At 43.4% G+C, this 18,330-nt stretch overlaps 2 protein-coding genes across 2 annotated transcripts; one reads left to right on the top strand and one right to left on the bottom strand.

The window, feature by feature from the left end:
- Positions 1–1,819: 1,819 nt before the first annotated feature.
- Positions 1,820–2,779, bottom strand: LOC308297619 (mitochondrial ribosome-associated GTPase 1-like; the record flags this gene model as incomplete). Its single annotated transcript, XM_080741128.1, has 1 exon — positions 1,820–2,779. The coding sequence occupies one exon, from the start codon at positions 2,777–2,779 to the stop codon at positions 1,820–1,822; it is 960 nt and encodes a 319-aa protein (XP_080597254.1).
- Positions 2,780–9,635: 6,856 nt separating this feature from the next.
- On the top strand, positions 9,636–10,432 carry LOC308296563 (histone H2B-like). Its single transcript, XM_080739863.1, has one exon. It carries the CDS (start codon positions 9,647–9,649, stop codon positions 10,019–10,021), a length of 375 nt encoding a protein of 124 aa, XP_080595989.1. The 5' UTR covers positions 9,636–9,646; the 3' UTR covers positions 10,022–10,432.
- The last annotated feature ends 7,898 nt before the right edge of the window (positions 10,433–18,330 follow it).

Below are 18,330 nucleotides of genomic sequence, written 5' to 3'. Positions count from 1 at the left end.
CCGCAATGCCCTGCAATATCCAGAAAGAATATACCTCCAAAAAGTGTGCGACATCCACAGCCACAATACTAGAGGGAGTGTAAACGATCTGGTAACACCCACCTATAGAATAAACACTGGTAAATTCTCCTTCTACAGCACTGCCAAAGTGTGCAATGCCCTGACCCCATCCCTTAAAATGTGTGGTTCACCGGCTTCCGGAGCGTCAATTGGATATGGCAGGGGTATGCAGCTGCCATACCTTGGGTCCAGGGGGGAAATAAAAGTTATTTTTAAATATAAATCCATGAATGTCTCTTTGTCTATCTGTGCTGGTTATTATGTTGTTAAATTACAGAAAAATGTACTACATTACTACAAATGTAAAATGTAACATTATGGTCACTTTAACAAGGTATTATAATTATATTCTCCACACTTGTATTCTCCCATATTGACAAAATGGTAGCCTATATTCCCAGGTTCCGCACGTCAGCTGCACAGGTGCAATCAATGCATTATTGTTAATTGTGCCACGTTTACTAACATGCCAAGTTTAGCTGAACAACTGTTCCAGGCTGCCATTTCCAGCCCCAGAAACCGTAGAAACACAGGGGAAAAAATGGATACAACCCATTTCCTAATGTTTCCTCAACCTGTTTCGGGCGTGCGCATGAGAGGACTCCCATCTTTGCCATACACTAGCCAGGTGATCACTAATAGTATTTTATGTTTTATGTTATTTTACTGTTTTTTTACTGTATGTTGCATGCATTGAATACATATTAGGACCCCAATGGAAACAAGTCCACAAGGACTTCTTTGTGCAAATCCTTTTAGACAAAGTGTATGACTGTATTGGTGCCATTTGCATTTCTCTTTAATAGAGTATTCAATCAATCAATCAATCAATAGACTATGGTGATTCAGAATAGACATACTGTGGGTTGTTTCTCATTGTTACTTTATTTAAAATAGTGTATGGCTTCCAACTGAGCACACCTATAAAGCACCTGTTCAGTTATTATTATCTTATCTTACTACTACAAGTAAGATGCCCTAAGCGAACGTGGGCGCGTGCACGCATCCGCCTGGGTGATGACAGAGTCAGACTGCTGGGCGAGCGCTGGCGCTTTGGCATGGGAATGACGGGATCAACTTTGACCCCCAAAACATCACAGACCTGGTTGGCTATTTAAGTTGGACAAAATGTCTCCATATTTTCCCAAATATGGAGATGACTGTCATAGACCACATGAGGTTGACACAAAATGTCCATATATGGGCATCAGGGATCTTCATACATGGGCATAAAAGGGACAAGGACGGAATTAATTTGCAAGTGTGACTCGTGTTGGGGCAACCACACTGGTTATCACGAGACTGACACAATATGTCCATATATGGGCATTCCCAGATATGGGCTTAATGTTGATGACAGGGATCTCCATATAGGGGACATCAGACATCTATGATGTGAGATGCCCATATAAGGACACATTCAGTCTATGGCGTCAGACATCTATGAGGCTCTGCGTCATTTGGGTCATTCTGGTGGTAGCGGCACCTGGTTTTCGAGCTTGTACTGCACCTCTCACAGTAGCCTTTCAGCCTCAGTTAATTTGTAAGACACAACAAGTCCCTTCTCCCCTCCGGGCTCCATGCTCCTAAGACCTTTACCTCCCTTGCTTTTTCTTTGCTAATAAATACAAACCCCCTTGTGTACACTGTTTGCTTCATCTATTTTAGGAGACAACAATCCCCATTTTGTATCTATGAGCTTCCAGCTTATGGCAAACAAAAGCTAGACCAGAGTTTAATCGCGTCACTTAAACATGGCTCAGTCCAGCGTGACCTGACCCAGCTCTCCTTTCCTGAAGGCTCTGATGAAATCGTAAGCTGCCGCTGTATAGTTTGGAACCGTGATGGTGACGTTTCCTACTCCAGTGATAGCTTTGACCCGCTGTGTCTTGCGTAGGTTGACAGCAATTTGTTTGAGAACAATTTGGATGTCATCACAGGGTTCTCCGAGGTCATATTTCTCAACATAACCGAACTGCCCTAGTCTGTTCAGGGAAAACAACAAGTAGTCAGCGATAATGTCTTCACCAACTAAATGGTCCAGGATGGTTCCACATAAAGCTAGCTTCATGCCGGTCTCAACACTCTCAATCTTAGGGGGCAGGACTCCTGGTGTGTCCAAGAGGTGCACGATGGGTCTCTGACACACCTGAATTTTGGTCAGGACAGCTCGGGTTATACCTGGCTCCCCGCCCACTCTGGATGCACGACCTTTCTTTAAATGCGTTCTTCTTATCGCGTTAATAAGAGACGACTTCCCCACATTTGGTACGCCGATCGCCATCAGGCAATAATTTGTGTTCTCGTCTCTGTTAAAACGGGGATGTCCCTCAATCAGCTCGGTCACCGTGGGAACCAGCTTTCCGACGTTTTCGTCTCGCTGACGGAGGCAGTCTGTGAAGAGAACGTTCGTCACCCCGCTCCCCTCGAGTTGCTTCAGGATTCGCCTTTTTCCTGACAGATCGGCCAGGTCCATCTTGTTCAGAACGAGCACATGAGGCCTGACGTCTAAGCTCTCCTGGAACAGAGGGTTTCTTCCAGAGAAGGGGATTCTGGCATCGTGGACCTCTACCACGCAGTCCACGTTCTTCAGGTTGAACTTCATCTGCTTGAGACCTTTTGCCATATGTCCGGGAAACCACCGCGCCACTTCACGTTCGCCGAAATCAAACACGGTTCTAAAAGCCCCCGCATTGCAGAGTGCATTGTACAGTTTCATAGTTGTTGTTCTAATCTAGCCTAAATAGTAAATCTATCCTCAATACTTGAATATTGACCCCATCCTTCTGCACAGCACACTCTGTTCAAGTCTGTGCATCACTGTTTTCCTCGTTGTAAAGAACTTTTCAGAGCATACTTGGCAGCATTAGTCATACATGGAGACCACCGCGAGGTAGACTGTGTCAGGAGTCCAGAACCCCATAACATAAGGAGATAACTGACCTATTTAATCCCCATATATGAAGATAACTGATCACCAAAGTCTGACATCATACTGTAGACTCTCTCCTGGAACTCTATATGGAGCTAACCGAAACATCCAGGCCTGGCTTCACAGGCCCTATCCTTTGGCATGACCAACATCCATATATGGCTATGACTGACACACAGTGACATCACCATAATGACGCCGGCACCTAAGCCAACTACATAAAAGAGAAAGAAACCTTGTGCATAATTATCTCCTTGTATGGTCCGTTCTGTCTGTGACGTTAGTTATCTCCATACATGGGGTTTCTGTGCTCATCTATCTATCTATCTATCTATCTATCTATCTATCTATCTATCTATCTATCTATCTATCTATACATTTGCCAAATCTATGTCTGTCAGCCAATCATACTCTATGTGGGTGACGGGAGGCCATACGGCCATAAATGGGCATCTCCAACATAGCTTGAGGATTGATGGATTGGCGAGCTTCACATGACATTTCGTCCAACCAGACTATAAATATCAGGCATAATCGGGTAAGGACTTCTGTCCGTCAGTCAGTGTGTCTGTGTTTACGTCATCCAATGGGAAAACTCTTGAAAAAACACAGGGTGACATCATCCAATGGGAAAACCCTTGAAATAACAAAGAGTGACGTCATTAATGAGGTGATGAAGTCTATTAATCTATTATTAAAACCATTACAACTAGAAATACTGTTCCTAAGAAACAGTGTGGGCTCGCTCGTGACTATACTCTGCAGCGTGCTAACTGTCATGTGAAGCTCAACCAATACTCCAGCTAACACCACTCCCAGATTCTTTTCCACCAATTGCGCCTCATTGGCTAACCGAACACGATATGCGGCGGAAATAATGACGAAACCATAGTGTTTTCGCCTTTGAACTGTCTGCGGCGGAACTCACTATATAAATAATGAAACATAGTGTTCTCGCCTTTCAGGCAAGCCCACAATTACTGAATGAAAGCTTTTATAAAATGGGTCTAATAATAGCGTGGCATCTGCATGGATCTCTTCCATCATGGTGGTGGTGTCATATTGATGACTTCACTCTTTCCCAAATATGGAGTGCGGCAGCCTGCGCACATCGGTGTTGTCAGGCATGCACGGCAACTGGTTGTGTTGTGAGTGAGGTCAGACCAGAGCTCTGCTCAGCTTGTATAAGAAAGGAAAACATTATTTTTAATTTCCACTTCATTCCAAAGAGGCCAGAGGAATAGGTGCCCTTAAAGAGAAAGGGGATACATACATCTTCCATCACCCATAAGGAACCAGAAACTCTCCCTATCATAGTCCATGTATAGATGCAGATGTGATGAGGACATGCCACTCCAGGAAGGAGTGTTGTTTCAAACTGCCAGGCGATCTCAATCGAGCCGTGATGACCTCTACTGCCAAATGCCCATCAATGGACAGATCCCCCCAGAATCCATCCAGCAAATCACCAGCCAGGAAAAAGGAGACAGTCATCAATGGTTTACCAAGACTTTAACTCAACCAGGAGAAGTAAATACACATCAGAAGAAAACTCAAATCTGTAAACCTTTCAGTCGGTTGGGTCACTTGAAACGTCACCAGTATACTCACACGGGAGAAAAACCTTTTCACTGTAAAGAGTGTGACAAGAGTTTCAGTCGGTTAGATTCCTTGAAGATCCACCAGTGTATCCACACTGAAGGAAAACCGTTTCACTGTAAACAGTGTGACAAGAGTTTCAGTCAGTTAAACCGGAAGGAACACAAGCATATCCACACTGGAGAAAAACCTTTTCACTGTAAAGAGTGTGACAAGAGTTTCAGTCGGTCAGATCACTTGAAACATCACCAGTATACCCACACGGGAGAAAAACCTTTTCACTGTAAAGAGTGTGACAAGAGTTTCAGTCGGTCAGATCACTTGAAATGTCACCAGTATACCCACACGGGAGAAAAACCTTTTCACTGTAAAGAGTGTGACAAGAGTTTCAGTTGGTTACATTCCTTGAAGATTCACCAGCGTACCCACACTGGAGAAAAACCTTTCTGTTGTAAAGAGTGTGACAAGAGTTTCAGTCAGTTAGGTGACCTGAAAAATCACCAGCGTATCCACACAGGAGAAAAACCTTTCCACTGTAAACAGTGTGACAAGAGTTTCAGTGTGGTAGGTGGCCTGAAGCGACACCAACGTATCCACACTGGAGAAAAACCTTTCTGTTGTAAAGAGTGTGACAAGAGATTCAGTCAGTTAGGTGACCTGAAAATACACCAGCGTATCCACACAGGAGAAAAACCTTTCTATTGTAAACAGTGTGATAAGAGTTTCAGTCAGTCAACTAACCTGAGGACACACCTGCGTAACCACACAGGAGAAAAACCTAAACAGTGAAAACCCCTATCTGCTGGTTGTGACGCTATCAAGAAGCACCTGTTGCACTGTGCTGCTAGGAGCCTCTTTTTTCAAATACACTTTACACCGTGGTCCCCTGCACGCCGCCTCCCCATCAGAAGTGACGTGCGTTTGAAAACGGAGGCTCGCGTTTAGTGTTTACTCTCCTGCTGGCACAGCTACTATACGTCATTAGGGTGCAACGGTTTATGGTTTAAAACTGAACCGCACGGTACGCCTTGCACGGTTCAGTGCGCCTTTATGGACCACAATTTTTTCGGTCTTGCTAAAATAAATAAAGAAATGACTCGCGGAGTTGCCGTGATCCGCGAGTGAATCCGTCTGATGTTATACTCGCCAAAAACAGCAGATCCACAAGCATGGTGACACAGGGAGCCTGTAGATTGTCTATATTCGGCAGGCGACTCCTCTCTGTCCACCATGGGGACTCCCTTTTTTGAAGGTCTTTCAGTCATGTTCGCAATAGGCCTATAAGGTATTTTTTTTCCTTGAAAATAATGAAATGCATAAAATACTGTGTCTGAATAGAAACAAAAATATTACTTTACAAATACTTTAAGTCTGTAATCTTGTTTTTTTTTTACTGAAACCGAACCGAAAACGTGGGCCAAAAACTGTGGTTTGAACCGAACCGTGGGCTAACTGAACCGTTGCACCCCTATACGTCATGTAAACACATCAATAAGATTTGTTGGAATCACGTTCCTACACAAAAGTATAGGCCTACCAGGGTAATGAGGCTGCAAAGTGAGGTACATTTAAGGGTTAGATCCCATGGGATGAAATATTTAGGAATAAAGTTAAATTAAAATAATAATAATAATAATAAGAAGAAGAAGAAGAAGAAGAATTGTTTTTGGCGTCTACGGCAGGCAGTTTCAATGTAAATGACCATGGCCAGTGTACACTTTGGAGCCGGTGTACAGTCATTGTTAATAATAATAATAATAAAGTACGGTATAAACTTTTTCCAAATGATTAAATCACCAATGAAAATTCAAAGATAGCTGAACATTTAAAGGTTTATATGAGGTTTTTAGGTGAAAGTATGAAGGAGTTATCAGAGCACTTTGTTCTCTAGGAAAATTGACTCATTTCCCCATAGACTCATTACAATGAGTGTAAAAAAGTTAAAAATGACAGAAAAATCATAAAAAAACATTAAAAGAAAAGTACAAGCACACATAACTGTGTAAAGCTGAGCATGCTGAAGTTTGAACATGTTGAAGTTTCCAGCACAAAGTATGTGAAAGTAGTTAGATGCTGAAAAAAGTGGCGGAATAAAGAAGTTATATAAAATGGGGACAAGTAGTGTGTGCTCACTGGAGCGAGCCCACAGATATACAAAGTGGAAAACTAGTTTGCACAAAACCAGACGTAGGAGTGGTTAGCACTGCTCAAAAATAAAATAGCTGAATACTTACTTGCACATGTGCAAAACAGCCCCGGATAAAACAAAAGTAGCAAAATGTCCTAATACATGATATGAACTGCCATCTGCCTGCCTTTATTTATTTACAACAGAATCAACCTCTCTCCCGTTCCCTACACTGGAGTGATGCTATGGGAAAAGGAGGAAGCTAGAGGCCGTTGTGATGCCGACAAATGAATACCTGAGACGAATAACAGTCTAAGCCCTTTTTTTAATATAGATATTTTTTGGATTTACCAGACTAAACCACAAACTAGTCATTTTTAATCAGTTAAAATGTTAATGCACTCCCCCCTCATTTGTTCAATTGTCTGTTTTAATGTTATCTGCTCCCTTTGTCTGCTGAATCTTGCTTGTACAGACTTTGTTGTTCCACAAACTGTTGGAGATATACTGTCCATAAGTATTTTCCACTTTCCATAAGTATTATGTCTTATAATTCCTAATATATATATATATATATATATATATATATATATATATATATATATATATGTATATATATATGTCACGGTTTGTTAGAGAAACAGGACGGTCGAGAAACGGAGCACTCGTGGTGCCGCACGGGGCGGAGCAAGCGGTCGCCACAACAACGTCCTCCAGGCGGAGCCGCTCGATTGTCCACGACATTGCAAGCGGCGCGAAGGCCAGCGGACCTTGGTCCTGCTCTTCGCCCCCGAGCGCCGCAGGTTACGAAGCCGTGGTGAATGCAATCGTTATATTTATGCCCAGGCCGTAAGGCCTGGGCAAGCCCACGATAAACGCTCATAGTAAGCTAATGGCTAAGCTAATGGCTAAGCTAATGGCTAAACACCACCCAGCTAGGCTAGTAAATAAAGAAAGAGAGTCGCAAACGAGTGACGTCAGCGCCTGCACTAGTGAATGGCTGTCTATGGGCTGTCGTCGCCATCTGGTGGTGATTAGTGTGTGGTGAACGACAAAACAAGCGCTCTTACTCTTACCGTCCTGAGTTACCCAAACATACTGTAACATATATATATATATATGTATATATATATGAGTTAAGTAAAACAAAAATCGAATTCAACATAATGAGGGGGGAGTGCATTAAGAATTTAACATATTAAAAACTTCTAGTTTGTGGTTTACAGTCTGGTAAATCAAAAGAATATCTATATTCAAAATTTTAAAATATGGACTTTTCGTCTCAGGTACTTTCAAAATATCTCAAAATATTTAGTTCCAGGGACCCCCCAGAAGCAAAATTTGAGTTATTATACATTTTACACACATTTTCACGACTTTTCAAAAATAGCAGATCTACAAGCTCGCAGCGTGGCACTGTGAGCTTGTATATCTGCTATTTTTCAATAGCTGCTATTTTTCAAGTATATAATAATTAAGGCCCCTCCACCTTGGGCCCTACTCAGATCCCTCATTGTATCACGAATCACAATATATGATATCTCTGAGAAGGCATATCGTGGAGACATTGGATTTTTATCATCATATCACCCACCCCTACTTTGTTCAGTCTTTCCTGTGACGCTGCTTCTCTCTCATAAATGTGGTAAACTTTCTTGCCTATTGTCTTCCTACATGGAAGAGTGTGGGAGGGGTTGATCGCAATTGTAAGTGGTTCTCAGTCAGTGGCAATCATTTTAGCAATGTTCATCTAACATGGGGTCAAGGCACATGCTCCAAAGTCGTACTGACTGAGAGACGTCTGTTTTGTGGTAGAGGTAGGTACCTGGTGGCGTGATGTAGGCCCAGCAGTATTAGATTGTAAAGATATTTTCATTTAGACAAAGGTCATTCATTTGTTTCAGTTTTTACACAATAACAACAAAAACAAAGTTCAAGAAAATATCAAGAAACACACACAAACACACGCACGCACGCACGCACGCACGCACACACACACACACACACACACACACACGCACACGCACACGCACACACACACACACACACACACACACACACCTACGAGTTCCATCCCTACAATTGCATGATTAACAACATAATATAATATCCCATTTAGTTACAAGGGTGCAGAGACGGTAACAGACATAAAAGGACCCCATATTTTCTCACGTGTTGCCGGTTTCCTCCTCATGTTATACAACATCTTTTTAGGAGTAGAATAAGAATTTGTACAACCAATGTCTTTGAGACGGCGGGGTTTCAGCTTTCCAGTTTTGAAGAATACATGTTTTTCCCATGCTGTATGTTCAGACCTTCATCTGAAAATAAGTTGTGCCTGGGACCCCACACAAGATTTGTGTTGTTGTTGTTGCTTTGCCATGTATTACATTTGTGAGCATTTTGACAATTTTCAAATAGCTAATGGATATTAACTAATCTTGCTTGGCCCTATTAGAAAGGTATTTTGTCTCTAACCCATTCAATGACCAACATTTGAATGTGTACTGTATCTGTTAATATACTCAAGTGACATAGAAAAGTATTTTGTCTCTAACCCATTCAATGTCTTAAACCAACATTTGTATTTCTACATTGCTTTGTATACGTGTTGAATGTATATGTGTATACTCAAGTGGCATTTCAATGCAAGAGTTTAATCCAGAGATATGACTTGGCTTTATCTGAGTAGTACTTCTACCACTCACTGGGTCACTTGAGTTGCTGGGCAGCAGACACCACCCTCTGTGCAGCACGTGACGGTGCAGATATAGCTAAACCAATCATATGCTGGGAGTCGCACACTTCATTTGCATCACATGCTGGGAGTCGCACACTTCATTTGCATTGGCTAGCTATAAATAGTGCTGCAGCAGCGTTTCAGCTCTATCAGTATTCTTCGCCGGAGGACTGTCATTCTTAACAACATGCCTGAGCCAGCAAAGCCAGCGCCCAAGAAGGGCTCCAAGAAAGCCGTCACCAAGACCACCGCCAAGGGCGGCAAGAAGCGCAGAAAGTCCAGGAAGGAGAGCTACGCCATCTACGTGTACAAGGTATTGAAGCAGGTCCACCCTGACACCGGTATCTCCTCCAAGGCCATGGGCATCATGAACTCCTTCGTCAACGACATCTTTGAACGCATTGCCGGCGAAGCCTCTCGTCTGGCTCACTACAACAAGCGCTCCACCATTACCTCCAGGGAAATCCAGACCGCCGTCCGCCTGCTGCTCCCCGGTGAGCTGGCCAAGCATGCCGTGTCTGAGGGCACCAAGGCTGTCACCAAGTACACCAGCTCCAAATAACCTGCATACCCGGCTTTAAAAACAACGGTCCTTTTAAGGACCACCCACATTCTCACTTGAAGAGTTGATCCATTCTAAGCATTATTTACGTATTTAAATGTCAATGAAATTGGCTTGTAGACTTTATTTTTTGTTTCCAGTACTGTAAACATGGTGTATCACGACGTATATTAATCTCTGATCTGTATCAGTGTCCAGTTCATGGAGTGAAGACAAAGCGGAGGATATGAGTGACTATTTTAACATGGGTGTTTTTCTGCAGGACCTTTAATGAGCACCAGTTATTTGGCACATGTTTTTTATTTGTCACTTTCTTTGAAGACTGGAAGAAGCATTTGTGTAACAGCACTATTTGAACAATGATTATGTACAGGAAGACTGTAAAAATTAAACTGAATGAAATGAGCCTCTATTGCAGTGTAGTAACTTGTAAATTAGCCTACTTTAAATAATAAAACTCATTCATTCGCTTGGAAGTGGATAACGTTCAATATTTAACATTTTGAAGAAAATAAGTCTGGCACATTGTGGAATATTCATTGCAAAATAAAAAAAAATAAAAAAAATATAACATTTTATATAATTCAAACACATAACATTTTATATCATTCAAACCTATACATTGAATAGTACCATTGAACTTTAATACAATGTTATAAATAGTAACCCTGGTAAAATTACTGCAAACTAATGTCGATGAGACAAAGGAGGAGGGCGCGCGCATGCGTGCGTGCGCGTGTGTGTGTGGAGGGGGTGTGCACACCCAGGCAGCTCTGTCTGCCTGTCCTCCCTTACGTCCTCAGAACGTGCCTGTCCTCCCTTACGTCCGGAGAACACATGGGCGAGGCTTCCAGCTCTGAAGTGCAGCAGCAGATTGTGTTTACAGCCACTGAAACATTAGGGTTTTTAAAACAAACGCTTTGCTATAGATGACTCCTTTCACATGTATTGTATAACCACACCTCTCAGTTTGACGTGCAGTAAATATTGGACAGAATGATGCATATTAAAACAGTTTAAAAAGACACGACAGGGGAAAGGTTGCCAACAACTCGCTGCATAACGGTGTATATATGATGTTTTAGACGTCTCCACGTAATCCACAGCGCTCTACATGATATCATTATGAAGTGAAACAAGTCTGCTGTGTGCTCCGTTCGTTGTTTTGACTTGAATCCATGTCTCTGTCTGTGTTTTAGTCGGTTTTAGGTGTAGAGAAAACACAAGCGTCCCAGTGTTCTGCAGCACAGCGCACTGGGCGGGTGGGTTGGAGCTACATGGTTCTCACATATCGTTTAAGTTCCGCCCCGTGCTCAATGCTCAGCCTTTAGTAACACAATACCAGAGTGGAGCGTCTCATGTCAGACTAAACACGGAAAAACTAAGCAAGCATGGCCGATGTCACCGCAGCAGCCTTAAACACGGACCTCGTAAGTATGGTGGACGGCGCCGCAGCAGCCTTAACCCCCAAAGAAGGAGGCGAAGAAAGCGTCGCCCCAGACTTGGCCGAGTTGGTTTGTCAGCCACCAGTCGACAGCGAAGAAGCTGAAGATGTCGCCCCGGCTCCCGATGCCTCGGATCCCGCCCCAGCTGCCTCGGATCCCGCCCCGACTACCTCAGATGATGTCGCTCCAGCAGCAGCAGCAGCCGCAGTAGTAGCCGCTGTAGTAGCCTCGATCCCGGCCAACGCAGCCAAGAAGAAAGCCGCCAAGAAGAAGAATGCAGCCGCCTCCCCGGACAAAGCAGCCAAAGGGAATAACCACAAGGGTTTGCAGACGAGCCAGTTCGTCGTCAAGGCCGTGAGGAGTTGCAAAGACAAGCGCGGGGCGTCTCTGGCCGTCATCAAGAAGTCGATGGAAGCCGCCGGCTACGACATGAAGATGAACGAGCGCTGGGTCAAGGTGGCCGTGCGGAGGCTGGTTCAGAAAGGCACGCTGATCGGCACCGTCGGAAACACGACCAAGGTCTCCGCTTCGGGATGTTTCAAGATTAACAAGATGGCTCATAAGCAACTAGCCGCGAAGATGGTAGCCAACCAGGCAGAAAAGAAGAAGGAAGAAGCCATAAAGGCCGCAGAGATCGCAAAGCAGCAGAAGAGAGCGGCGAGGATCGCAGCGGCCGCTAGGAAAGCACTGGAGACCGCAGCGGCCAAGAAAGCGGCGGCGGCCCTGAAGCCCCCCGCAGCCAAGAAGAAATCCTCCCCCAAGAAGGCAAGGAAGCCCGCAGCCAAGAAGGACCCCACCAAGAGCCCCAAGAAGGCGAAGAAGAAGCCCACTGCTGGCGCTAAGAAAACACCGGCAAAGAAGGCGGCAGCCAAGCCCAGGGCGGCGAAACCCAAGAAGCAGGCCGCCGCTAAGAAGAAGTGAACGTCCCCCACAGCAGCCTCTTTAGTGTTTACCTTTTTTCAAAAAGGCTCTTTTAAGAGCCAGCCACAACTTAATTTAAAGAGTTCCTGTGTGTGTGTGTGTGTGTGTGTGTGTGTGTGTGTGTGTGTGTGTGTGTGTGTGTGTGTGTGTGTGTGTGTGTGTGTGTGTGTGTGTGTGTGTGTGTGTGTGTCCAATTCCCCATAATGAAGCCCGTCATGACAAAACCAGTTTCAAGTGCATGGTGACATGCATAAATACACGAATCAATATTTTAAAAGTTCACGGTACAACAGTAAGTAAGCACCAAATTGATGAAATCCACTGTGGTCTATTTTAAAGCATACTAGACAAACAACACAAGAATACATAGGCCTACAACAATGAACAGATAACACTGCCAGAAGAATTGGCTGGGATGGGAGTTTTAGATATAATGCCCTCGGAATAAATTAGTATATCTACGTGCATACTTTATAAGCACTATACATTACATTATACGGTTATATGTTGTGTGGTTGCTGGTTGAATTATGATACCGTGAATATTGTTTTTGTCTGTATAGCATAATTACAGCTACTGGCAGAGAGGGGTGATTATGATTAAAGAGAAAAGGCTTGCAACTAGATACAGTGCATCAGTCCTAAATATTCACAGTATCATAATTCAACCAGCAACCACACAACATATAACCGTATAATGTAATGTATAGTGCTTATAAAGTATGCACGTAGATATACTAATTTATTCCGAGGGCATTATATCTAAAACTCCCATCCCAGCCAATTCTTCTGGCAGTTTTATCTGTTCATTGTTGTAGGCCTATGTATTCTTGTGTTGTTTGTCTAGTATGCTTTAAAATAGACCACAGTGGATTTCATCAATTTGGTGCTTACTTACTGTTGTACCGTGAACTTTTAAAATATTGATTTGTGTATTTATGCATGTCACCATGCACTTGAAACTGGTACAGACAAAAACAATAACCGTGAAATCCATTATAACCATTATAAGGTGCCATTAGAACCACTATAAAGCTATGAACCAGAGCTAGACCTCACAATAAAATGTGGTGTTTTAATTCAGCTCGGAAAGTATAAGGCCTTACAGGTGCATGTTTCATGTTACCCCCTCCCGAATATCATTCCTGTAGTTATGCTGACACACACTTTTTAATATAGGCTACTGCTATTTTATTTATATCCAGACTGACACTAAATTGTAATTTCACTACTCTGCCACTAGAGGACGCAGCCTGCTCATGGAAAACCTGGGCTTGCACGTCTGTGTGCGTTCAAATCGCTGTGTAAAGCAGTGGTTCCCAAACTTTTGAGTTCAAGACCCAAAACTGAAAATAGCAGATCTACAAGCTCGCAACACTAGCTTCGTAAAAGGTAAAAGCTGCTATTTTCACAACACTCTCTCTCTCTCTCTCTCTCTCTCTCTCTCTCTCTCTCTCTCCAATTATTTGTCAACTTTAGTTACTAGTTACTTTGTAGATTTTGATTACTGTTACAAAACACACAATAACCACTTCAGCCCTATACATACATGTTTGGCCATTTAAAAATAGCCGATCTATAGCTGATCTATGCGATGCATTGTGAGCTTGTAGATCTGCTATTTTCGAAAGATTGTTATACATTTTGAAAACTTGAAATTGGACATTCTGCATTTTTATGCCAACACTTTCATTCACCTAAATGTTGAATTACAGACTTTTACTTGTAATGGAGTATAGCTACATTGGACATTGATACTTTTTTTTATTTTTTCCACCACTGCTCGCTCAGAGGTGACCTCTCTGGCTGCCTGCATGCAGGCAGGTGCACACATAGACATCAAAGGGGGCTTGAGCCCCTGCCCTTTTATCCATCTGTAAAAAGTGCTCTCTCCAGACCATGAATGCTGTTTTCACTATGGTGAAAGAAATGCAAATGTCCTCTTTCCATGCCATACGATACGTGAAGGCAGCATTCAAGAGAATTGTCTTGTCCAAACTCTCCTGAACGTGAATGCAGCATCTTATGTTTGAAAGAATTGCCCTCTCTGTGTAGAAATCCATGCTGTTACGCCACATCTCCAGTATGGGCTTGATTATGCTTAGTTTAGTGTGGTATCAAGTACTGAAAATAGCCGACCTCCAAGCTCACGACGCGTCGCACTGCGACGCGTCGTGAGCTTGGAGGTCGGCTATTTTCGATATTTTCACCAAAAGGCCCTTTTAGAAATGTCAGCCCCTGCCTCTCTAACATTCTCTGCACGTCCCTTTGCATGGCCAACATCTGGGCGACAGGATTACCTTTCTATATTTATGATGGTGAGGAGGGGGGGGTGGATTGTGGAGCTCAGGCCTGGGTCAGCCCGTATTTGCAAATCATTCTCTGTGTTTCAACCTGATTGGAGTGCTACGGGGGTGGGGCTTACCGTGATTGATGAGGATGAATGACATGGTTCTGGTATAATACGTCGTCAGAGTAGAATAGTAGGCCTACCTGCTTTTAAAGGACAACTTTGACAGGGGGTCCAGGACCCCTAGGGGGTCCTCAGAGTTACTACAGGGGGTCCTCCAAATCTTTTTGTAATAGAAACCTTTTTTTCTCCTTTTTTATATCAACCACTTGAACACTAGTGTCCATATTGGGAGAACTTTAGCCAAAAAATTGCATATCTACAAGCCCACATCGACATCGTCTCGCGTAGCGAGGCGTTGTGAGTTTGTAGATCGGCTATTTTCAGCAAAGAGCTTTGGTGTAGAGGGGGAAAAGAGCAGACTAGGTACAGAGTGAAAGGTCAAGTTTTATAAGTATGACGGACCCGGTTCAAGTGGTTAAATATCTGAAAACACAAATTGACATGAATCCAAAATACACTGACGATTGTGCCTTCAAACGATGACGCTCTATGGAATCTATGAAAAATGTTTGTGGGGGTCCCTGCTTCATCTCTCTCTCAATTAAGGGGTCCTTGGCCTGAAAACGTTGAAGACCCCTGCTCTACTTCACACAGTAATGACAGCAGTGGTAGTAGACTCATTGTTTAACTCCCGCGTCCCATTCCCAAGATGCACCGCAATCTTGTGTCGACGCTTTTGGTTTCGGAGTGAAACAACAGCAGAAAGGGAAATGCAGTTTCAGGCCTCAGTAGTGAAAACACTTCTGTTTTTCAGTGTGTGTGTGTGTGTGTGTGTGTGTGTGTGTGTGTGTGTGTGTGTGTTGTGTGCGTGTGTGTCGTGGGTTGCGCACCGGAAGAAGCTGATCTACAAGCTCACAACGCAGGATGGTGAGACGGACCGAGTTGTGAGCTTATGAGTCGGCTATATTCCATGTTGGCGCTGCACCGGCACACAACTAAGCATAACCATAAATCATGCATCGTGTGTGTGTGCGTGTGCGTGTGCGCGTGTGTGTGTGTGTGTGTGTGTGTGTGTGTGTGCGCGTGTGTGCGCGTGCGCGTGTGTGTGTGTGTGTGTGTGCGTGTGTTTCAGTTGTGCTGAGTTGTATTCCTCCCAGCACCTTCCATCATTTCACTGTGTCATGTATGGGCGGTGCACCGACTCCCAGCCAGGCCCTCGCATCGATTGGCTGTCAAATGATGTGGGCCTGCGGCTGTGGCGGGAAGCAGTGGTTCTCAACCTGTGGGTCAGGACCCCCAGGGGTTATTTTGGGGGAGGTCCCCAGATGATTAGCTTAATGTGAAACATTGTGTTCTCACTCAACAGTAAACAAACCAACATAATGTTTAAGTGTATCTGCACATTTCTAAAGTGACAATTTAAGGACTTTTTAAGACCTCTAAAATGACAAATTAAACATTGGCCAAATTGTCTCATAATAGGGTATCACAACGCAACACGATCACAACGCTCACAACGCCTCGCGTTGCGAGGCATTGTGAGCATGTAGATCTGCTATTTTCACAATAAAACTGTGTTATACAAAATGTAATGCCTCAACTCTTAGTGCTCGTCAGGGTGGGCTGGAGGGGGTCCCCAGTTAAAATATGATTATTTTGGGGGTCGCAGCCTGAAAAGGTGGAGAACCACTGGTGTAAAGTAGCTAACTACATCTACTCAAGTACTGAACTTAAGTCCAATGTTGAGGTATTATTTTACTTTACTTGAGCATTTTCTTACATCTTTTACTTTTATAAATATTTTATATTACTCCACTACATCTCAGAGGCAAATATTGTACTTTTACTCCAATACAATTATAGGAAAACTTTAGTTACTACAACAGTAGCAGATTTGGATTATTATTACAAAACATACATCGTACCACGTCAGCCCAAATAGCCGAGCTACAAGCTCACAATGTGCTCCCAATGTGCTTGTAGATCAGCTATTTTCAAAAGATTTGTATATATTTTAGTCATTTAAAAACTTGTGAAATGGGACATTTTGGGACATTTTCTATAATGAGTACTTTTGATTTTGACTTTTGGTACTTAAAGTACATTTTGATGCCAATACCTTGTACTTTTACCCAAGTAAGCTCATCGAGGTTGCACTGAAACAACAGAGACTGACACAATATGTCCATAGGCCTATATGGGCATTCCCATATGGGCTTAATCAATATTAAAGCTATACTGTGTAAGTTGCTCAACTAGTGGTCAGAGCTGTATAGCAAACCGCGGTCGCGTCCGCGTCTTTCGGCCGTTTTTCGCCGCAGACCGGGCCTCACACCCCCGCGTCTGCCTCCACCTCGCCGAGATCTATCTTTAGAGGGGTCCCTGGTTCCTGTGCGTTCAGGCATTCCGGAGAAACGGACTCCTTCACCCGAGAATATGTTGTTGTTATGTTGAGGCAAGCTACTTCCTGAGAAGTCAGCAAGATGCGCCTGTGATTGGCCGGTAGTGTACCATGTGTTTATGATCGGCGATATGATTGGCCAACGTATACACATGATGCAGATGACGTCATTTTGCCGCGAAATTCTCCCCCCCCCTCACGGCTCATAGAAAACATATAAAGAGAAGGCTTTAGAAGCTGAAATTAACGGAGTGGGGGTTCTAAAACTTTAGCGATTTAACAGCTAGGACAATTTTAAGATTTGTTTTATAACAAAAGTTACATGTTATATCTGGGCATTCCCAGATATGGGCTTAATATTGATGACATCAAGGATCTCCATATATGGGGCGTGACATGAGGCGTGACGCACACACATGATCTTCAGGTTTTCATACTGAATATAATCTGTACATTGGAACTACACAAGGACCTGGCACTATGTAGGGTACCAGGTCAACAATAACCTGGTATCTATCTACATGACATGCTATCTAATTACATTTGCGTAAGCCTGCAAGGTTGTCGAAGTTAGGGCAAGTGCTCCGGGCTAAGGTGGAGTCTGAAGAGGAGAGTCTTCAGGTTTCGGCGGACGACTGGGAGTGAGTCTGCAGTTCTAATTGCAATGTGGAGTTCATTCCATAGTTTGGGAGCCGGAAGGGAGAATAGTCTGGACTATTAAAACTATGGTTAAGATCACTTTTCACAGTTTTGTGGGGGGCGTTTTTCGGAAAGGAATGTTTTTTGTGCAAAACAAATGCTTGCATTGGATTCCGAATCCCGAAAAAACCCTAGTTTGATCCCTCACATGCTACTTAAAGCATATTTATTTTTCGTATTATTTGACTGTATAGTAAAGTCAATGAGATCACAAATTTGATTGGCTCCCACATGTTTCCCAAGACAAATCTACGATGTCCCTATAGCTAAAAATGTTCCATTTGGCATGTTCCAACTGTGTGCCAAATTTCATGCTTTTATCGTAAAGTGCACGTTTTCTTTTGCCAGAAACGCTCGGACTAGAAGAGTTTAGGACAAGTGGAACGTTGTCCCTGATGTTTTGGTGAAGGTTCTTCCAGCGTCCCTGTGTAAGCCGATCTGAGTGAGAGGGATAGGGTTGGGTTGTGAATCATAAACACACTGTTTGATAC

Source organism: Nannobrachium achirus, assembly GCF_963921795.1.
Source record: "Nannobrachium achirus genome assembly, chromosome: 13".
Taxonomy (NCBI): domain Eukaryota; kingdom Metazoa; phylum Chordata; class Actinopteri; order Myctophiformes; family Myctophidae; genus Nannobrachium; species Nannobrachium achirus.
Note: the sequence above shows the minus strand (reverse complement) of the source record. Positions and strands in the feature narration are given on the sequence as shown.